The sequence below is a fragment of the Callithrix jacchus genome, chromosome 9 (genome assembly GCF_049354715.1).
Source record: "Callithrix jacchus isolate 240 chromosome 9, calJac240_pri, whole genome shotgun sequence".
In the NCBI taxonomy this organism is placed as follows: Eukaryota; Metazoa; Chordata; class Mammalia; order Primates; family Cebidae; genus Callithrix; species Callithrix jacchus.
In genome coordinates, this window is record NC_133510.1 from 49,606,163 (window position 1) to 49,629,639 (window position 23,477).

Genomic DNA, 23,477 nt, shown 5'->3' on the forward strand with positions numbered 1-23,477 from the left:
ATCTGTCATTCATTCATTAGTCATCAATGCTGTATTAAGGTACTAAGCACCGACTGAGTGTTGAAGACAGAATGTATGACAACATCCAACTTTGGAGTCGCTCAGGGACTAAAAAAGCAAGTGTCTCTCACTTAGTGGTCCCACCATTGCCCCTAGAGAGCAAAGCCTGACCCTGAGACCCGGTGAATTTGCAGAGGAACTTCAGAAGGCAGGGACCAGGCCTCACTGGTCTTGTCAGGCAACGAATAAGCAATCAGTGCGTGTTTGCTTAAACAGGTTAAAAAAAAAATAGTTATTTTCATCAAATGAACTTTAAGACGGAGATGATCTAAATTCAGATGTATTATTAAGTCTTAAAGTTGAACTGAAATGCAACATAGAAATTTATTTCTGGCCGGGCGCGGTGGCTCACGCCTATAATCCCAGCACTTTGGGAGGCCGAGGCGGGTGGATCACGAGGTCAAGAGATCGAGACCATCCTGGTCAACAAGGTGAAACCCCGTCTCTACTAAAAATACAAAAATTAGCTGGGCATGGTGGCGCGTGCCTGTAATCCCAGCTACTTGGGAGGCTGAGGCAGGAGAATCGCTTGAACCTAGAAGGCGGAGGTTGCGGTGAGCCGAGATCTGGCCATTGCACTCCAGTCTGGGTAACAAGAGCGAAACTCCGTCTCAAAAAAAAAAAAAGGGAAGAAAGAAATTTATTTCTGTTTGGACTAGATCTAATCGAACAAGAGCGTTGAAGTCCGGAAGAGTCGGGGATGGGCAAGTTTTAGAAATAACGCGGAGAGCCTGTGAGATGTGAGACCAGCTGGGCGCAGAGGCCTCAGGAAGGTGACCTCCTCATCTGGCGGGCGGGGGAGGGAGCGCTCACACTAGAGCCCTTGTCCTTGAAGGGGATTGAGCGAGCCGAGGGGAGGGGTAGGCGGTGCTCGGGTTTCCAATCACAATGGAGAAACCTAAGAGGCCGCGGAGGTGGTGGGGCTCCGCCCCCTCCTCCCTCCTTGCGGATCCGGCGCCGGAGGAGACGCAGGCTGCTGACATTGTCTTCTCCGCACCACTGTTTCTGGGGTCTCCAGAGCCTTCTCTCTCCCGGTAGGTTTCTGCTCAGGACCCTGAATCCTGGCTCACAGACAAGCCGGGTGGGACGTGTGGGGGAGTAATTGTGCGGAGATACGTGGGAAGGACCAAGAAGCACATCTGTCCTCCGCGGCCTTGAGCTCTGAGCATCCGACCTCGGGCCCTGACTCTGCCTCTTGGTTTAGGGCGCAGGGCGGGCGGTGCCCTGGCGGAGGGGAGCGGCTGCGGCCCAAGGGGGTTCTATCAGGGGAGAGAGAGACTTGTTGCATTTGCAGCTAAAACCGGGCCCTACTTGTCCTTGGTCGGTTCATGGCGGCCACATCACCCCCGCGGCCTGCTGGCGGGAGTCGGGACACGTGCCCGAGTAGCTGGGGGACGGGGAAGGAACCAGGTGGTCTATGAAGGCTGGACGGTCTTTACCTAGAATATTTGAATATACTACCGCGGTAGTAGGGAAATGCCCCTGCGCTCGCTGGGATGAGGAGAAAGGCATTAAATGACCAGCACATTTGGCCCCGCGCTCATCTTTACCCGGCTCTCCTAGTCTTTCCAGGAACCACGCACCAGTTCTTTCCTGGCTTCTTTTCTTGATGCTTAGGTGCTTCATTTACTTTACCAGCTTTGGGTGCTCCGAGTAAGGAAGCCCTGGGCTTGTCCCCACAGACCTGACTCGGGAGATCTCTGGCTTCTGCCTGCCTTCGTGATCTGCCGTTCTTTGCTGCCTGTGCCCTGAGGGAGAGGTGGTTTCTGCGCGCCGGGAGCAGTACTGGCTGCAGCGAGGGCCTGGGGCCTGGGGGGAGGGGAGGAATTCAAAAGCAAAAGCTGAATTTTTAAAAGATTACAATGAGAAAGATTCTGCAAAGAGGATCTTTGCTCCTGAAATTAAGGCACCCGTTGTTTCTTTTTTTTTTTTTTTGAGACGGAGTCTCTCTGTGTCGCCCAGGCTAGAGTTTAGTGGCGTGATCTCGGCTCGGCTTACTGCAACCTCCGCCTCCCGGCTTCAAGCGATTCTCCTGCCTCAGCCTCCCAAATAGCTGGGACTACAGCGCGAGCCACCACCCCTGGCTAATTTTTGTGTTTTTAGTAGAGACGGGGTTTTGTCATGTTGATCAGGCTGGTCTCGATCTCGTGACCTCGTGATCCGCCCTCCTCGGCCTCCCAAAGTGCTGCGATTACTGGAGTGAGCCACAGCTCCCGACTGGCACTCATTTATTTCTAATGATTTATATCCACAGCAGTGAGGAGACATAAAGGACCAAGACTCAGAGATTTTTACCCTGTTTTTCGTTCTTGTGCCTTATCCTGCACTCTGATGTTGGCATAGGCCTGCATATCACGCAGACCATTTTCTTCTCATTTCTTAAAAGTCCTTTTAAAGAAAAATTAAAGAAAAGTACTTTCTCCAGAAAAGTCTGACAGAAAATCTGGCTCGAGGCTTTAAATTGTACTGCCTGAAGTTTTCTGAATTAAAAGATCCGTCAGAACAACGAATCTGTATTTATATAGCCACCATTTCTGGATTTTCGTTTTCCACTGCTTCCTGGGCCTCCCTATATACTAAACTAATTTTAAACAAACTAACAATGAACAAGTGCAAAACAACTATTCATGTGGTCTTCGTTCAAGAAGAGCTGCAGCATTCTTTCTTCCCAGCCTGCTTAAAATGCAGGCATGTTTTATTTCATTTTAAGGTCATCTATTTGTAGAGGCATTTGCACAACATTGCATCTTTCTTCTCTCTCTAGCATCCGCTAGGAAACTGTGATCTGTAAAGGGGAAAGAATCTACTTTTATCCTAGATGGGGGAAATTTTTTTGGAGAAAAAGTAGCTATAAATAAAATAGTTGTTACACAGTTGTCTCCAAATTCAGATACTTTATTCCAACTCAGAGTTTTGCTAACTCTTACTTTACATATACAGTTAATAAACCAGATTGATTGCTTAGTCCGTTGCAGATTAGAATTAAAAACTAGACAAAGCGCTGGCACAGTTTGAGACAGGTATGGTGGCCTCAGATGCGACAGTCTGACATGAAAAGTAAAAAGCAAATGAAAATAATGGACATTACAAAGGGTTATTATGAAGAAAAGACTTACTTGCCATCTGTATTCTCTGTTCAAGAAGGCAGAGTGGTGTATACTTAGTGTACTATAAATTGCCATGGAATTGATGTTTATTTCAGTAGATTTTGCTATTTTTTTCAGTTACCAAGAAAACACATCTGGTTATCTGATGACACAAATAAGATTTGTACAGATCATTCATTTTCCAACAGGTTTATTTATTTTTTTTTTCTTTTTAACTTTTTGGGGGCTTGAGTTTGGATGATTAGACAGAAACTGGTTCAGAGGCTGATATTCACCTACTGGATCCCCTGAAAGGACAATGTATTAAATGTCTATCTACCTTCCAAGAAGCTTCTTGGGTGCCCTAAAAGGAATTCAGGGTGATATTTTTGCAGACTTTGCATAAAAAATATTCATTGCCGTTTTATTGTCACTATGTATTGAGTATATATTCCATGTCCAGTACTCTGTGACAAATTTTATGTGAGACAAAGTAGAAGAAACAGTCCCTGTCTTCCAAGAATGTAAATAACCATTAATAGTAGAAATTATGTTTACAATTGGCCGTTTATTCTTTTTATCCAAGCTTAAATATGTTAATTTAGACTCAAACTTAGTTTACGTAATTAGATGTACATTCTTTTCATAGGGGAAACAGAAACAAATTAGCTAATTTAAAGGTAAATATTCACAGTTTTTTTAACCAGAAATATTCACAACCTATTAAATACACACCTGGAATCATAGGCTTAAGAGAAGAATTCTACTGGGCTTCATGTAAGTTTTTACCTTAACGAATTATTCCATTAAATGGGTCTCATGTTTCTTTAAAATATATTCTGCTTTCTAGAATATCATTAGGCTGATTTTAAGTTGTACTTGAATCCAAAATTGCAACAGTAACAGTTTAAGGATAATTTCTACTTGGATTTTACATGCAGATACATGTGTAATGTTTTGATTCTATCCTTGCAGTGCAAAATGGCAACTCTTAAGGAAAAACTCATTGCACCAGTTGCAGAAGAAGAGGCAGCAGTCCCAAACAATAAGATCACTGTAGTGGGTGTCGGACAAGTTGGGATGGCGTGTGCTATCAGCATTCTGGGAAAGGTACATTCAACAACACCATAGATGATAGAGAAGTTCAGCATGTGTACACAGTTTCTTAGGGCACCTTGGGATTTTATTATATCTTTAAAAGACTTTTTTCCTGAACGGTTTAAAGTCATAGGTGTAATCACACTTCACTTTAAAATATCTAAGCATGTATCTCCTAAAACAATTATATTCTCCCTATGTGACCATGATAGTTACTACACTTACAGATTTTAACACTGTTGCAATATTGTCATCCAATATACACTATTCATATTTCAAGTTCTCCATGTTGTCAGAATCATGCCATTTATAGCTATTTTCACCTCAGTCCCAGATAATGAATTTTTTTTTTTTTTGAGACGGAGTTTCGCTCTTGTTTCCCAGGCTGGAGTGCAATGGCCCAATCTCGGCTCACCACAACCTCTGCCTCCTGGGTTCAGGCAATTCTCCTGCTTCAGCCTCCTGAGTAGCTGGGATTACAGGCACGCGCCACCATGCCCAGCTAATTTTTTGTATGTTTAGTAGAGACAGGATTTCACCATGTTGACCAGGATGGTCTTGATCTCTTGACCTCGTGATCCACCCGCCTCGGCCTCCCAAAGTGCTGGGATTACAGGCGTGAGCCACCATGCCCGGTCAGATAATGAATTTTATATACTGGTCATGTCTCTTCATTCTTCTCTGATGTGGAATGGTTACTCAACCTTCCTTTGTTTCTTGTGTCATTGACATTTTTGTAGCATCCAGGTGAGTTCTGTAGTGTGTCTCAATTTGTCTGATTGATGTTTTCTTGTAATTTAACTTGGGTTGAATTTTTAGGTGATGTCATGTCCTTCTCTGTGCAGACCATCAGGAGGCACATGATGTTTAACTTGTCTCATTACTGCTGAACTTAATCCCCTGGCTAAAGTGGTCACAGCAAGCCTTCTCCATGGAAAGATCCCTTTCCTTCCTTTAATTAATAAGTAATCTGTGCCATGCATGGCTTTTTGAGGTTGTGGGAATATCCTATTATGCCCCTTAAACTTTTACCTAATGGCTTTATTTTGAAATGATTTCAGATGTACAGAAAATTTGTAAGAATAGTAAAAACATAAAACTTTCACAAATACTTCACCTATATTTACCAATTCTTAACATTTTATTCTTTATGCTTTCTCTCCATATGTACATATACATATATTTGTATGTGTTTATAGACAGATTTATAGATACAGAGATCTATGGAAATAGATACATGTGTCCATGACATGTGTCTATATCTACCTATATATGGCTTTCTTCTGAACCATTTGAAAATAAATTGCAGATATTTGCCCTTTACTTCCAAGTCCTTTAGAGCAGCGGTCCCCAGCCTTTCTGGCACTAAGGACCAGTTTCATGTGGGGCAATTTTTCTACAGATTTGGGGTGGGGGATGGTTTGGGGATGAAATCGTTCTACTTCAGATCATCCGGCATTAGCTAGGTTCTCTAGATTCAGTACTGGTCCATGGCCTGGGTGTTGGGGACCCCTGTTTAGAGTACATTTCCTAAGAATGGGACATATTCTGAGATAATCAGTGCAATTATCAACATCAGGAGATTCAACACTAATACCATACTATTATCACCACCCACTTCTCAAGGCTCTTTTTTCTGTGGACCTCCGTAAGCTTTTTGCCTTACCTCATATGTATCCCTTATAGTTCAAACCACAGTTAAGCGTTTTTTAGTTCTCAAAGACTTGAGGAACGATGCCCTTTCTTTATTTATCTCACTGAACTGATTTCCTTATTTCTTCTGATGGCTGCCTTAAATGTAGGAATAAGAACAAAAATGCTGCCTGCCTTCAGAACGCACTGTCCCTTTGTGTCATATGTAAAGGCTGCCTGAATAACCCGTAACCAAGCACATTTCTGTTTTCAAAATTTAAATTCTAAACCAGCAAACTGAAACTTTACTGAGAAAGAGTTACCAAAAAAAAAAAAAAACTAAAAAATGTAGTGCACATCAGTGAAAGTTTTATCCTTTTGCATTTTCTTCTAGCTAGCTTCAGCTGACTAGGTAACTATCATTTAGGATAGCAGCTTCCTAGATTACAGGGAATTTAAATAACCACAATTTCCTGCTCACTGTTCATGCCAATTAAAAAAAAAGGTATTTCAGCTTACATTTCTTTGGAAAAAAACATCGAGTACTTGCCATATGCAAAGATAAAATGAAAATGCTTTCTCCTAAATAACCGTAGGAGATAGAAACTATTTATATGCTTGGTGTTGGATGACATGGCTAATGCTCAAAGGGCCCATCCACAGTCTCACATATGGCAGTGGAAGGGCTGTATGTTGAACCCAGCTCTGAATTTTTCGCCATAATGACTTTACAATTTTCTTTTTATTCAATGCTAGCATTCAGGCATTTAGAAAAAAATAAATGTATTAATTAAATACTAGCTAAAGATTTTTCTTTTGTTAATCTCAAAATCTCGACCTTTCAGGAAACTATATCTGAGCTACCATGATTCTATAAGAAGTACCTCTAGGATTGTTGTAATTGCAAATTTTAAATTCTCTTCAGTAAATAGTTTCATTGAGACTGTACCTAGAGTTAGATAACACTTCGGCTCAACTCCAGGGCTTTAGAGACTAGGCCCTGCTGCTAACAGATTTGGAATCTTCAGATTCAGAATGATTTCTGTTTTTCTTTTTTCTTTCTTTTTTTTTTTGAGACGAAATTTCCCTCTTATTGCCCAGGGTGGAGTGCAATAGTGTGATCTTGGCTCACTGCAGGCACCTGCCACCGCACCCAGCTAATTTTTTGTATTTTCGGTAGAGACGGGGTTTCACCATATTGGTCAGGCTGGTCTTAAACTCAGTTGATCTGCCTGCCTTGGCCTCCCAAAGTGCTGGGGTTACAGGTGTGAGCCACCCCACCCGGCTGATTCCTGTTTTCAATCTACTGTTCCTTTTCCCTTTCTTTTTAGCAAAATGGAGTACATTGCTTTAGAAATTATATGGAGACTATATAACAAAGAATATTTTTGAAAACATAAATACAGGAAAGAATGATTGACTTGTTGAAAGATGATTTAACCAATTAAAAATGGTGAAATATTATTTTAATGGGTAAAAATAAAAGTGGTTCAAAATTGAATAAATTGATAAAGATTAGAAATCCCACCAGCTTAATAGAGAAAGGAAAATAACTCTGCATGTGGGTGTTTGTATATTACATCATTTATTCCTTTCTGCAACCTGTCAGAAGATATTGTCATCTATACCTTATTGTTGAAAATAACAAAAACCAAACACCTAAGATCACACAGAGAGTACATGCCAGATCTGGCCTTTTTGAGCTCATAGATGGTGTACTTTGCCCCCAGAAGTTAAATAAAAGTATAGTAGCATCAGAGAGGTTGAGTAGGGACATGCGGTAGCTAGACTTGCAAAGCCCACTAAGGCTCCCTGATACGGTGTCACACCGTATGAAAACTGGATTATTTTTGGCTTCTGCTTTTGCTCACTCTCTGCAGCCCATTGCTTACGTAATAACCATAGGGAGCTTTCATAAAACTAGTGGCTCCCTTACTCAAAACTTTCCAGTCATTTTACAGTGCACATATGCTACACATATACATATAATCCTATGAGGCCTCACAGATCCCTCCCTGCTCACTCCTCAGAACAAAGCAACAGAGCACACAACTCTGGAGGCACCATGCACACAGAGGCAGCAGACCTGCCAGTGCAACATGGTGGTCCATCTCTGACTTCATCTCTTCTATTTGTCTTCTGCCCCGCAAATACCAACCTCATTTTTGCTTAAACTCCTTTACTTGCATTTCCCTTCACTTGGAATGTTCTTCCCTAGGCCGCAGGGTTGACCCCTTCTTATCATTCAGATCTTACTGCAAATGCACGCCTTTGCAGGCAGGTCCTTCCCTGCCTTCCCATATAAAGTAAATTTCCTTCCTAGCAGTTTTGACATCTCGCTGCCTTATGCACTTCAGAGCACTTCTACCTTCAGAGATTATCCAGATTTTTTGTTTGTTTAATTCCTGTTTCCTTCCTGATGCATTCTATCACAGCAGAGACTTAATCATAAGTGTATACCTGAGTAGTAGGTTAATGCCAGGCACTTACATGATAAATAAATGAATATTTTCTGCTATTACTTTTAAGGTGTACTCATACTTTGTCAAACTTTGGTCATAGCCTTTGATTTTTTTATATCTTCTACTGCCAGACTTTACTTTTGCCCCATTATCCATCTCAGCCATCTAAAATGTAGAGCCTGAGCCAGCTCAGGCTTCTGCCTCCTGAATACCAACCTCCCAAATACCAGCCATACCAAGAGGAGGAGCTGAATGTCTAAGTCATCACGTTGTAAGGGTCCTGAAGAACTTCCAGACAAGATTATCTTAGATCCTTAAGCTTCTAAGTCCGTCTTTGGTTTGAGTGTTTATCTTTGCTTCAGTCAACTGTAGCTGTGTTCTTGTAGGACAAACACAGAAAACAGAGCTCTTAGGAGGAGCAAGGTATGTAATGTACAGACAAATTGCAAAGTAGTTTTGCAGTGCAAGACTTGGCTTAAAAGTAAAACATAATTAAAATTTGGTATTTGTACAAGCCAGGTTTGGCATTTCAGCCAGAAGCATGCTCAAATAGTATTTAATAATAATATAAAAGTAGCATTTCGGAGGGGAAGAAACACAAACTATTGAATAAATGGCACTTGTCCATTTAGTTAATAATTTGAGAAAGGTTACACCGTTTCCTCCCACAAATTTTACGCATACTAAACACTTGGATATATATATATGTATTTTTTTTTTTTTTTTTTTTTTGGAGAGAGATGGCGTCTCATTCTGTCACTCAGGCTGGCTGGAGTGCAGTGGCACAATCTCTGCTCACTGCAACCTCTGCCTCTCAGATACAAGTGATTCTCCTGCCTCAGCCTCCCGAGTAGCTGGTACTACAGCTGCATGCCACCACGCCCTGGTAATTTTTGTATTTTTAGTAGAGACAGGGTATCACTATGTTGGTCAGGCTTGTCTTAAACTCCTGACCTCAGATGATCCACCTGCCTTGGTCCGCCAAAATGCTGGAATTACAGGTATGAGCCACCTTGCCCGGCCAACACTTGGATATAAAAACCATCAAATACTAAGGCACTGGTGATAGTAATGTAATACTTACGAGGAAGAAAAGGTGGAATATATGGCTCTGTCTGTTCCACACAAGACTTTAAATCTAAAGCCTGTTTTTAAATGTCTGTCACAGGAGTAAAAATAAATATGTTTTTAAAAGCAGTTTTATTGTTATATTTAGTAGCTTTCAAAAATGGTATTTTGGTATCTAACTGACCTTGATCCATAAAAAGAATACTGGTTTTTAAGTTAATCTAAATCTTGCTGTTTCAAACATTTTAAACACACTTAAAGCGTAAGTGAATTATGTATATGGTAAGTTCATTTTATAAAATATGTGAATACAGAGGGAGATTTCTTTAAGCCAAACAGCAGCACCAGTACTTAGTCACATCCTCTATTTGCACGCCACTCCATTTGTGGGATAGTCGGTGCTGCAGATGCAGCTAAATTTGGCGTTTCAATTATTATCATTTAAGTGTTGGATCTCTTCCTTCCTTATCAGCAGAGTATGTACTACTCAGGCAATTCTCTACACCCACTGAAACAAAGAGACAGGATCTGAGATCCTGTGACATCCTTTTCTACTTAAGCACTAAATTGTTTTGCCCTGTTGACTTCTGCAGCACACATGTGATGTTACTAAAATAAGAATGATATTCCCAGTGCTCAGTACCCTAATAGAACCGTTACAGCTATTGTTACGTTGCATTCATTTAGGACTTGAAAAACACAAATGAGAATTTTGTGTGTTCTTACCAGAGGTTGCAAAGCAACAACAGCAGCTTTAAAGGTGTTGAAACGTGTTTAAGCAAAGATAGATAAAAATTAATGCCAGTATTTGATATAACTGGAAACAGAAATGTTCTGTACGTGATCCCCAACTCGCAGAATGGTCATTTTAAAAATCTGTAAGTAATTTGGTTGCTCAGAACTAAGGATTCATTCAGCCATCAGGATACTTTCAGTCTAAGAGAAACCCTCACAAGCAAGCCCACTAACTCACTTCATGAGACCAGCTAGCCACTTAGATTTTAGCAACAGACGACAGTGTTTATTCATTGTCATACAGGGAACGAGACCTGCTTTATCTAGCAAGGTAAGTAGGTCAGCTTTTCTTACTTGTTGTCTCCCAGCTCTCTGCCGCATCTCCCTCTGGTGGCTCCTGCCACCTGAGCTACTCCACCTTCAAAGTGTTTTCTGAACTCCAGTTACTTCTGTTCCCCCCCCCGCGAATTAACACCCTACACCCTTCACCTGTGTAGCTGATCACACTACTGTTCTTAGAATAGGTTGACCCTTGAACAATATGGGCAGGTTCACTTACAGGCAGATTTTTTTTAACCAAAAATATATTAAAAATATAGTATTCAGAGGATGCAAAACCCACATATATGGAGAGTCTTTCACATCCCGTGAGTACTGTCATTTTGTATACTTGCTTGTACCCAGATTTTGATACACTCAGTGGTTCTGGAACCAATCCCTTGAGAATTGTATATTGAGGAATGACTATTGGCATTTTTAACTGGGCCCCAGTATTGATATATTCTACTTAGCTAATATTTTTGCTACCAGCCATAAAAACAATAAAAGCAAGGATTCTGGTGATGTTTCAATCAGAGGATTAACCACTTTTTAAACAGTTTATAAATTATGACTTCCGTAAGATAATGGAATTTCATAGCTGACAGCTTTAGATGTGTCTAGACCAACCACCTTTTTTTCTTCTACTTTTATGTAGAGATTCCAAGAATAATGAAAAAAAAAAAAAGATTCCAGGCCTGGGGTGGTGGCTCATGCCTATAATCCCAGCACTTTGAGAGGCTGAAACAGGTCAGGAGTTCAAGACCAGCCTGGGCAACATGGTGAAACCCCATCTCTACTAAAAATACAAAAATTAGCCGGGCATGATGGTGCATACCTGTAATCCCAGCTACTCAGGAGGCTGAGGCTGGAAAATCACTTGAGCACAGGAGGCAGAGGTTGCAGTGAGCTAGGATTGTACCACTGCACTCCAGCCTGGGCAAGAGTGAGACTCTGTCTCAAAAAATATATATATATGTATATATATATGTGTGTGTGTGTGTGATTTCAGATCAAGATTAAATAGTATATTCATTACTTTAGATTTTATTTTGTATAGGGGACAGAGAATGACAACTGGAATAGAAAACAAAAGAAATCTGAGACTGGGTAAGTCTCAGGCACACATTTGTAGTGATCACCTGTGAAAAAATCTCCCAATCCTAGACTCTGTCCATAAAACTCTCCTTCCTTTCCCCACTAAGACATTTGAGTGGATCAGAGCCAACCCGAAGATTCTAAGCTTCAACTTGGGTTTCAAATCCTACTCTAAAGTAAACTCACACTCCTGGTGATTTAAGCCAAATCTACCCTCAGAAAATCTCTAAATTGGGGTGACCTCAAGGATGGACACATTGCCCAAGGTTGTTTCTGGGCCTGAGTGTATTTTTATTTTCACCATTCCCTCTTCTTAATATGTAGACTTGTATTCACTGAGCCTACTCTTGAACTAAGCTGGTTTCATAATGAGTGTTTTAGTCTATATGCTCTTAAAGTATAGTTTGCATCATGTGAACTGAATCCTAGTTGAGTATCTTATTTCATGGTGAAATTCTTAAGATGTTTTGACCTTTGGTGCTTAGCCATGTAAAGATCTTTCTTTGGGTTAGATTTTGAGCTGCGGCATCCTAGAGTGGCTTAGGATTCTGATGCCTGTTTTTGCATTTACAGTCTCTGGCTGATGAGCTTGCTCTTGTGGATGTTTTGGAAGATAAACTTAAAGGAGAAATGATGGATCTGCAGCATGGGAGCTTATTTCTTCAGACGCCCAAAATTGTGGCAGATAAAGGTAATTTCACTTAATGCCCAAAGTGAACAAATGTTAATTTTTTTCATATTCCCAAAAATGCATTTAGAATGCATCTTACAGCATAATAAATTTATTTTTAAGTAGGAAAAGTTGAAGTTTTGGAATAAGTATTTCAATACCTGTTAACAAAATATTTATAATCTATTTTAATAAATTCAAATTATTGCAAAATTGTTATATAATTATAAAATGTCTTCCCTTTTTTCCTCATTTGATAAAAAACTCTTCTTATTTCTGTGCTATATTCTACTTTTTATTTCTAATATATTTTATATTCATTTATTAATGGACAGCTACCTAAAATGAGTTTGCTAGCCATAAATGATCACTGATATGTCACTAAGAGGAAATAACAAATTGGATTTATAGCATTATTTGGGTTATCTTACCACGTTTCTTCTATAGGCCAATTTTCTTTCATCCACTTCTAGAAACCCACTTGCTACTGCTAAAATATACACATAGCAAATTGACATTTTCCCATTGGAAGTATATGTAGAAAATGGTTATGTATTCCACACTTCACACTAGTTATCTTTATCCTAAAACAGATGTATTCCCTAAAATGAAAGTTTGAATGCATTCTTTTCTTTAAAAATGTCTTATCTTTTTATAAACCTTTGTCTATATTCTAAAACCTTTAGCACGGCCTGCACACATCTCAGTTTGGATCCAACCTGCATTTCCTCATGCCTCATCATCCTCCTCTTCTCCCTCAGTCTCTGTTATAAAATTAGTCTTCCCATCCTGGTGAATCTGGTTTGGCAGTTTCTTCTTTCTTCTGGGTCCAGTCTATCCTCAAGGTTAAACTGAAGTGTCACTTCTATTAACTGTCTCCCACATACCTTCTACACATTTTATATGTAACATTTGGGCTATTGTGTTATAATGGCTTGTTTATATGTATCTGAGAACAGGCATGTTTTCGACCCCAAAAGTATTGGTACAAGGTAACTTCAATGCCTTGAAGAAAACTAAATAATAGCTATTATTTATAAATTTGTGACATTCTGGGCACCATGTGAAATATTTTGCACCTATTATTTCGTCTAACTTCATCTTTGCAACAACCTTATGAAATGTAGGGACTATAATTACCTCCGTTTTATGGGAGAAGAACCAAAGTAGTAGTAACCATCAAAAGGTACACTGTAATCCAGTTTAATTATGTGAATCATCCATAACTATTGAGTTAAGTGATCACATAAAATTGCAGTATCTGTATATTTTTTAAAAGGACACACTTCCTTAAGAAAAAAATAAAATCTGGGAAACTTGCAGTGCTAAAAAGTAAATAAGCTTCCTACAAGCGTATTAGAAATCCAAGTTTTAGTTTCCAGACAAAACCAAATACTTTAGTGCCTTTTTGCCCTTCCTAAATTTAACTTTTTAAGATAAAAGTAACTTAAAATTGATTCAGTTTTTTTTTCTTTTTTTTGGCTACCTATTGGATTCACTGTTTACACTTCATTTTATTCCTGATAGTTCATTTAATTCATAGCCAAAAACATATTTTGGGGTCATCTTTATTTCCTGAGGCATTTTAATGTTTGGATTATTGCAGTGTAGTTCAAGGGAGAAAAAAGAAGCCACAGAAACATTAAACTTCAAACCCTTATAATACGGAAAACTTAATTCACATTGTCTGTTCTAGCATCTTATGTGTGGTTAGGCTTTTAGAGCATATCATATAGGATATGTTTTATTGAAGAGTTGCATTTAAAGTACTTGTTTTTGCCTCTCTTTAAAGATTATTCCGTGACCGCCAATTCTAAGATTGTAGTGGTAACTGCAGGAGTCCGTCAGCAAGAGGGGGAGAGTCGTCTCAATCTGGTGCAGAGAAATGTTAATGTCTTCAAATTCATTATTCCTCAGATCGTCAAGTACAGTCCTGATTGCATCATAATTGTGGTTTCCAACCCAGGTATTATTGTAATACTGTCAGTCTCTGTTCTGTTAAGTTCAGTGTTTTGGGGTGTTGTTGTTTTGGACTAAAATCAGTCTCAGTATTCACTTACAGAAGCAATTTACCTGTCTTCGTTTATTGACCTTAATGGTGTTTGCAAACACCAAATGTTTGAAAAATGTGAGAAGAGTTTTATGTAAAGCAATTTCATGACAACTTCCTTTCTTCCTTCCTTTCTTTCTCTTTTGTTTGCCTTCCTTCTCTCTTTCTTTTTTCTTTTCTCCCTTCCTCCACCTTCCCTCCCTCTCTCCCCCTCCTTTCCTTCTTCCTTCTCTCTCTCTCTTTTTTTTTTTTTAAAGAGATGGGCTTTACTGTGTTGCCCAGGCTGGTCTCGAACTCCTGTCCTCAGGTATCCGCCCACCTCAGCCTCCCAAAGTGCTGGGATTACAGACATGAGCCACCGCGCCCAGCCCCTCTTTCTCTTTCTTTCTTTCTGTTTCTAAAAAATAAATTTAAAAATATAATAAATTTTTTTTTTAAAAGCAATTTCATGTTTTTGCTTCATCTGGCTTCGTTATAGATCCTAAAGACTTTTAAAAAAAATTTTAAGGATTATCCTGGGATAAAGAATGAAACATTTGAATGTAGTTTCAATTTGTAAGAAACATTTTAACATACTTGACTTTTTGTCTTCTGGAAAAATCCCATTATACAGAATTGAAACAGATCAACCTTGAAAAGAGGCATGTAAGAAAGCCATTAAACAAGTCTGTTTTAAAGATAGAAATAGACTGTATTGATGGACGAATATATGCTAACACCAAATGCTCTGACTTAAAAATTGCTTTCCTGTCTAACTTAACATCTACAGTGTGAACATTAAAGCTTCTGACTAGAAAGATTGCACTTTTTTAGCCTTAACAGCTAAAATGTGCTCCATTTGGCACTGCTTTTGTCTATAGTTGCCACCAAACTTACTGCATGTTGGTGAGCATAGCAGGTATATTGGTCAAATAGTAAATAAAACGGATTATCTCCTACACTTCACATAGAGAAAGATTATGAATACGAGCTAGGGGAATCCCTACAGTATCTTGAGTATTGAGAGTTGGGAGCCAGCAAGGACAGAGGTTATTTCCATATTTTTACTCTCTGCAAAGCCAGATTGGAGTTTGTGAATGGTTCAGTCTTAGATATAAAACTTCTCATACATGTATCTGTTTGCCAGGTAGAAGTAGAACAGGAATGACAAGTAGCTAGCACATAGTGAGTTAATGCATCCTGTGCCTCAGGCAGGCATTGCTAAATGATTATGCAACTTTCTAGATACAGCTTCACAGCTGGATTTTCCAGGGAGTCACTTCTGCTGAATCCAAGTTGGCAAGGGAAAGTTATCCTGTACCAAATGTCCTTGAATTATCTCAGCCATTGTTTACAGATGACTGTGGGGGTGGAGGCTGCAGGGTTAACTTTCAGCTCTTCACCTTCCTTGTGTGCAGTTTTTACTTTTTACAGCTTAGCCTGCAAGTGCTGTGATCCTGTCTGGACCAGCAAAAGTTTTTTCTCTGGTTTCAAGGCTATGTGCCACGCTGGAGCAAAGGTTCTTAGGAGCATAGATGTTCTTTTATTAAATAGAAATTTTTAATACTATGTATTATCATAATTGTTTACTGAAAGGTATCTCATGCCCAGAAAAATTTATGGTAGCAGGATTAGGTTCATTAGTAATCAAAGGCTTCTTGGTTTATGACAATCATAATTATGGAATGTTAAAATTGGGGGAAACTTACATGACACTGATTCAACCTGTTGGCTTTTTTTCAACTTTAAGTTAATCTGCAAGGTTCTTATGTATTCTTGTTTCACATAATAATGCAAATGTAAAAGCACAGTTGCATTTTTCATGTTTGCTATCTTCACATAAGGCTTAAAAGTTTCTTTTTCTCTCTCTCATTCCTGTTTGTTATCTCTAACTATGAAAAGTTAGTATTTACATCTTTCTGGTCACATTTCATTTGGGGCATGGGGAAGTGGGGAAAGGGAAGCCTGGGCAACCCAAGCTGCATAACAGTCGAAGTTGGTTTTGGTTTACTTATATATGTTATTTCCAAAATTTTTAGTGGACATTCTTACATATGTTACCTGGAAACTAAGTGGATTACCCAAACACCGTGTGATTGGAAGTGGATGTAATCTGGATTCTGCGAGATTTCGCTACCTTATGGCTGAAAAACTTGGCATTCATCCCAGCAGCTGTCATGGATGGATTTTGGGGGAACATGGCGACTCAAGTGGTAAAACAAACAAACAAAAAATAACTCTGATACTGGTTTTGCCATTTTGAATTTTTTGTTTTATTTCAAATTTTACAGACTTTGATGTACTTCAGAACAGTTGCAAAAATAGTAGTTACTTTTCTATTCCAATTTACTTTATCATTCATTCCTCTATCTGTCTTTCTATCATTTATCTTTACCCTGATGAATTAAGCATAAATCAATTCTCTTATGCTTTTCTCTATAAGTTCTTTACTATGTATTTCCTCAAAACTAAGATTTTCTTTTTCATAATCACAGTACACTTATCAAAGTCAGGAAGTGTAACACTGATAGAGTATTATCTAATTCACAGTCCATGAATTCACATTTCACCAACTTTCTCAGTAGTTTCCTCTAAAGCTTTTTTCCTAATTCGGAATCCATTCTAAGTTTACACATTACATTGATTGTATCTCCTTAGCCTCCTTCATTCTGAACAATTTCTCAGTCTGTCTTTGTTTCTCATGATCTTGACGTTTTTCAAAAGTCAGGTGAGTTATTTGGTAGAATGCCCATCAATTTAGGTTTGCTGATTGTTTCTTTATCATTAGGTTGAGCTATGTACTTTTGGTACAAAAAGCACAGAAATGACCCTATAGCTTTCTCATCGCGTCACATCCAAAGGCATATAAGGTCAGTGTGGCCAAAAACTGATGAGAATAACTGTGATAAGTCAGTTAAGATTGTATTTTGCTGGGTTACTCTGTGTGAAGTTACTACTTTTCCTTTGTAATTTTTAAGTGATTTGTGGGAAGATGTTTTCATATTGGCTAGGAAAATGTCCAATTCCTCATCAGATTTTCTCTGCTAAGTTTAGCATCTATTAGTGATTTGTGGTTGAATAAATTATTACCGCAATAGTGTCAAACATGATCTACTAATTCCATCATTTATTCTGTATTTGTCAGTTGCATTCTACTGTAAATCAGAACTTTTTCTTCTTTCTTTATTCATTTGTTGATATCAATGTGGCCTCAGATTTTTATCTCATGCCCCAAATATTCTGTCACTATCATTTGTTATCCCAGGTTTGGCAAGTTACAGGCTTTTCAAACTGACTCTTATGTCTTTTTTCACTTGTCCCATCATTTTTTGAGCACTTCCTTCACGATAAGTTGCACCAGCCTCATTTTGAAGTTTTACCTGCCCAGCACTAGAATCAGCTGTTTTCTTAATGAGCCCTGCTTGCTTTTTAGCAAGGAATGGTAATTATAAACCAAGATGAGGGCATAGGTGTGCTTGTGCTACTGGTATATTTTGCTTCTAGGACCTTTCAGTAGACAGAGCTATTACATCCATTGTGTTTGTTGAAGGTGGAATGAATTATGTCTACTCTCCTATAATGTAAAATAATCCTTACCTGAAATGAAATCTTATTTTTAATAAACTATTAATTGTAACTCAATTATTTAGTAAGAGACTGTATGATAAAACTAAATATTTTCTTTAGGAACTTAAATTGAAGTAAAAAATTACTGCACATAAATCAGTAACTCTAGAAAGAGCAACATTAAAATCACATTACACTTTTTTTAGTGCTTCATGGTGAGACAATTAAAAACTATATTATAAATGTTGTATTTGACTAAATTTATTTCTGCCACATATGTAAAGGATTATTTTCTCCCATTAAGGTCTAAGTGTAAATCTTCTTTTGAATTCAGCAGAAATTTGAAATGCAATTTTAGTAAAGGGTTTATCTTGGTGTTGTAAGAATTTGTTCTTGAAATTACAGTATAATTTATTTGTGCTTTTTAATACAGTAATACTGACTTTTTTTTCTGACACATCATAACACTTTATTCCAGAATTCTTTATTTTGGGTGGGGGTTGCGGGGACAGAATTTTCCTCTTGTTACCCAGGCTGGAGTGCAGTGATCTCAGCTCATCACAACCTCTGCCTCTCAGATTGAAGCAATTGTCATGCCTCAGCCTCCTGAGTAGCTGGGATTACAGGCACATACCACCACATCCATCTAATTTTTTGTATTTAGTATAGACAAGGTTTCATCATGTTGACCAGGCTGGTCTCAAACTTCTGACATCAGGTGATCCATCTGCCTCAGCCTTCCAAAGTGCTGAGATTACAGGTGTGAGCCACCACACCCTGCCTATGCAAGAATTCTTTTACCTCCAAGGACTTGTCTTAATTTTTGTCTGGTTAAATTTTAATGGTCCTATGTGTCTCTCTTGATCAGATTAACTTGAATATGGGAAGTTGTTAGCTAGTCAGCTCCATAGTTTTAGGCTCAGCTCTCCCATCTTAAGATGATGTGACTAACGAGAGTTCTTAATTTCTCTGAACCTGTTTCTTCATCTACAAAATAAAGATAATTATACCACCCATGTACTATATAAAAAGTACTTTGTACAATGTCAGGTATACAGTAAAAGTTCAGTAAGTGCTAGTTATAATTATACATTTCTAGATCTGTAGATGGGAAGTGATATTACATGTCCTGTAGTTCAAGACTTTAATTTTAGTGAGAAAAAAATAAGATAAAGTAGGTGAAGTAGCTATTGAAGATCTTTTAGTTAGCTAGTGGCATAACTATAGCCAGAATCATGTCTTCTGAATCCTGTCCAATGTTCTTTTCTGTTAGGACTTTGTTATTTTTCCCAAATCATCTTTAAAATTTTTATGTTGATCTATATTGTATATGTAAAATGAAAGATAATTAAACCATGCTTGCTAGACATGATTATGCACATTTCATACTTTTCATCAAAAATTGTGAAAATGTCGAATTACCCTGACTTGCCGGAAGTTGTGGACTAAAAGGGGATCTTATCTGGCTATAAAGAGCTTTGTCCTCCATATCTGTTTCAGCCACACTAGATGCTATCCCTAATGTTCTCTTTGGAAACCTTTGAAGGAGAAGGAGCAATGTTCTCCAAAGTTCTCCCAGAAATAAGTAAGTTAGGTTTCAAGGCCCAATTCAAAGGCCTGTTTTGTGTAGTTCTTTCTGACACTCTTCACCCTTAAAATAAGTAAGTAGACTCTTATTTATAATTTTTACTGCACTTTCATAATTATACTTTATTTAGGTCTTACTCTAGGATTTCTTTTCTTTACTCTAGAATAAAGAAGAATATATTAGAAAATATAGAGGAGAAAAGTAAAAAATTCCTCAAACCAAAAGTTTAGCATAGTCCCCAACTAGAATCTCTTGTGATTTCACACACCTAGAGAGAGGCAAAGAATTTTATTTTCTCTGTAACTGTGACGCAGCAATTCTGCTTTGCACTAAAATTATTGAAAGTTAAAAGGTCAGCTATGTTTCTATTTGAAGGCAAATGTCAGCCTTTTGGGGGGAACTATACTGGAGAGTCACTTTTTGGAGCAGTTCCAGTTGGTATTCAGTAACTGGCATCAGAGGTGAAATTGCACTAAAAGAAGAAAAGATTTTTAAGAATAACATCAGAAATTATCTGCAATGTCCTTTTTTTTTTTTTTTTTTTTTTTTTACAGTGGCTGTGTGGAGTGGTGTGAATGTGGCAGGTGTTTCTCTTCAGGAATTGAATCCAGAAATGGGAACTGACAATGATAGTGAAAATTGGAAGGAAGTGCATAAGATGGTGGTTGAAAGGTGAGTGAAAGGGAGCTTGATTTTAGATGATTAATTTCATCTTTACTTAAATAAAATTATAAACATTTTCTATGGCTGTCTGCTTAGATATACTCCTAATGTAATTATCCAGCTGTTATCTTTTGAAACTGATAAGATTTTTATACTGGTCACACTTGCTGTACCAGTCTCCATAGGGAAAGTAAATATTTTTCCTCTAGATTAAGTCTATTGTAGCAGTAACAGGAGCAAAATGCGGAATTAACAAGTGAGAAGAGCCTTCAGATTGCCTCCTCTCAACAAATAAGATTGATTTATTTAGAAAGGTAAACTTAGACACCATTGGTTTTATAATTGCCCAAAATAAATAAACTTGCTGGCTGATTGCTAACAGTGTTTTAAGTTTTAATAACAAGACTAACTGATGTCTCAAATATAGAATCATTTTGTTTAGTTCAATTTTAGTAATTGTTTTTCAGGAGTTTGATCTACAAGTGGAGAAAAAGAACCTTAAAAAAGTTGAAAAGGTCTTTATAATTTCAATTAACATAACCCCTTATTTTACAAATGAGAAAACTATGGCTCACCCAGATAATGTAACTGGTCCAAGGTCTTCTAATCAGTTGTCAATTGCATTAAATCTTAATTTTCTCATATTCAGCTAGAGTTATTCCTGCTACTTCTCAAGTACCAGTGCCTCTGTGGGTTTTGAGAGCTACAGTTTTTGCTGAAAAAATTGCTGGGCAAGATATTGTCATCATTTTTATTAGTTGATTATAATATGTTAGGTGACAGTGGCAAGTGAGACCTCACAATTGAGATATATTTTGTCCTTTTACTTTCATAGTTTCCTGATTTTGTGTGTTTGGAAATATTTTTACAAATAAACTACATTGATTGGAAAATGTATATTTTTACCACAGTGACTTTATAAATCTTTACTTATACAATAAACTAATGTTATCAAACATTTATATAGTATTTACCATGTAGTGCTTACAGTTATAAGCATGTTACGTATATATTAACTCATTTAACACTCATAACAAACTTATGAAACAGTTACCATTCATATCCTAGTTTAAAGAAGGGAGGACTAAGGCAAGAAAGGTAAGATAATTTGCCCAAGATTATAATTAGAGACAGAGCAGGAGTCAAACTCAGGTGGTCTGGTTTCAATAATGATTGAGTCTTATTTCATTGATGTCTTTATAATTTTTTTAAGTGCCTATGAAGTCATCAAGCTAAAAGGATATACCAACTGGGCTATTGGATTAAGTGTGGCTGATCTTATTGAATCCATGTTGAAAAATCTATCCAGGATTCATCCCGTGTCAACAATGGTAAAGGTAAGACAAACTACTACAAAATATAATGATTTCTAGCCGTGTATTCTAGAAAAGGATTCATTTCAAGAGGCCCAGACCAGATAACATCATAGTTCACAGTTATTTCTGTTTCTGATGGTTTTATGCAAACCATTGTCATTTTCCAGCAGAAGTCTTGGTCAACAAGGGCAATAACTTACAGACTCTAAGACATTCAATAGATGTTGTCATTTTTCTTTGTATAATTTTGCAAATTAAATATTAACTCTGATTCTTTACTTAGTACATTCTTAAAGTATTGATCATCTGACAAAGTGTAATAGAGTTTCATTTAAAGTTGATATACAAAACTCTAGATTGCCTTTCATATAGCACTTGATATCTTAGCAAATACAGTTTAATTCAAAAGCTATGGAGCAAATGCATAAAACAGGTAGAAGTTATTTTTCAAACAAAACTAAAATTATATTAAAATGTTTTGTAAGACAACTGACTCATTTTCCACAAGTCAGTGTAAATCAAGTGTGTCAAAAATTGGGTAATTACCAAGTCTTAAGGTACATATATAGGAATTTGTTTATTCTGTCTACTTTTGTGTAAGTGCCAATTTTTTGAAAAGTTTAAAAACTTATATTAAGGTGTGTTTAATATAATTATATAATTTTATTAGTTATATAGTTAAATGACCCTTTGAATAAATTACCCACACAAACTGGTAACGTGTTTTGGAAATTGTTTTGTTGTTGTTGTTTTTATTTATTTATTTATTTTTAGCAATTCTTAGGTGGTCCAAGAATCTTGCTTTTAATGGTCTCTAATTATTACCTAGGACCTTGTAGATTGGCTACCACTTTCTGAAATTTCTTTCTTAACTCAGTCTTTAAGCAACTTAAAGCTCATAGTGTATGTTTGCATATTCTATGTATAAAACCTAACTCAAAACGTAAGTATTGAGGAAATGTGGACCTGTATGTGATGAAAATCAGATTAGAGAATGAGTTTGTACTTATTAAGTTTCCTACAAGTCTTTCTGTTGAAGCATAGGACCTTTGATTATTCTCTTTTTTACCCCCGTTAGAGTTGAGGTCTTGCTCTGTCACCCAGTCTGGAGAGTAGTGCCACGATCATAGCTCACTGAAGCTTCAAACTCCTGGGCTCAAACAGTCCTCCCACCTCAGTCTCCTGTCTTTGATCATTTTTACATATGGTTCCGTGTCTTAATCTCAGTGCTTTGTTGTTCTGGCAGGGGATGTATGGCATCGAGAATGAAGTCTTCCTGAGCCTTCCGTGTATCCTCAATGCCCGGGGATTAACCAGCGTTATCAACCAGAAGCTCAAGGATGATGAGGTTGCTCAGCTCAAGAAAAGTGCAGATACCCTGTGGGACATCCAGAAGGACCTAAAAGACCTGTGACTGCTGAGCCCTAGGCTGTAGAAGTTTAAAAACTACAATGTGATTAACTCTGAGCCTTTAGTTTTCATCCATGTACATGAATCTTAGTTTGCTCTGACCTTTAATATGTGAATTTGAGCTCATAGAATCAAAGCCTATGTTTGGTTTAATGCTTGCAATGAGTTCTAGAACAAATAAAATTAACTATTGCAGTGTGCTTCTATTTCTGGGATTCCTTCCTTAATGATTCCTGAAAGATTTCAATCTGTCAACTCGTTCTTACCACAGATCATAAATGTCCCTAAATTCCAACGTCATCTACACTCCTCCCTCTGGATGGCACAAAAATTATTTATTGCAACATGTGCCACAGTTGTGTAGTTGTTGCCCTGAGAATATGATTATCATTTTAAGGTAATAATTGAAGAAGTTGCAATGGATGTCAATGTATATGACAATTGCAAGGAAGCCTATTGTAAAAGGAAGAACCCCTAAAACGGAAACTTTGTTAGAGTTAGTTCTATTTAATGAAGGCAAATGAAAGTTTGGTCTGGATTATTCAGATTCAGGCTACTTGGAGATAGCATAACGTGAATTCACAGGGAACTTAGGTAGACTTCCTTTAACAAAGAGTTCCCAATTTACATGTCATATGTAGGGGTAAGTTTAGGTAGCGTTTAAAACATGGGCTTTG

General features: G+C 37.7%; 1 protein-coding gene across 3 annotated transcripts; it reads left to right on the forward strand.

Moving 5' to 3' along the window:
- Nucleotides 1-1,005: 1,005 nt before the first annotated feature.
- Nucleotides 1,006-23,006, forward strand: LDHB (lactate dehydrogenase B). 3 transcript variants are annotated; one of them, XM_054238287.2, is made up of 9 exons: nucleotides 1,006-1,094; nucleotides 4,122-4,256; nucleotides 12,131-12,248; nucleotides 14,020-14,193; nucleotides 16,296-16,469; nucleotides 19,966-20,083; nucleotides 20,542-20,589; nucleotides 21,288-21,411; nucleotides 22,637-23,006. In XM_054238287.2, exons 2-9 carry the CDS (start codon nucleotides 4,128-4,130, stop codon nucleotides 22,802-22,804), a joined length of 1,053 nt encoding a protein of 350 aa, XP_054094262.2. In that variant the 5' UTR covers nucleotides 1,006-1,094; nucleotides 4,122-4,127; the 3' UTR covers nucleotides 22,805-23,006. The 3 variants fall into 3 exon arrangements, with proteins under 3 accessions (XP_054094262.2, XP_035111997.3, XP_078192208.1); XM_035256106.3 differs by lacking the exon at nucleotides 20,542-20,589; XM_078336082.1 differs by lacking the exons at nucleotides 4,122-4,256; nucleotides 20,542-20,589.
- Nucleotides 23,007-23,477: the final 471 nt, after the last annotated feature.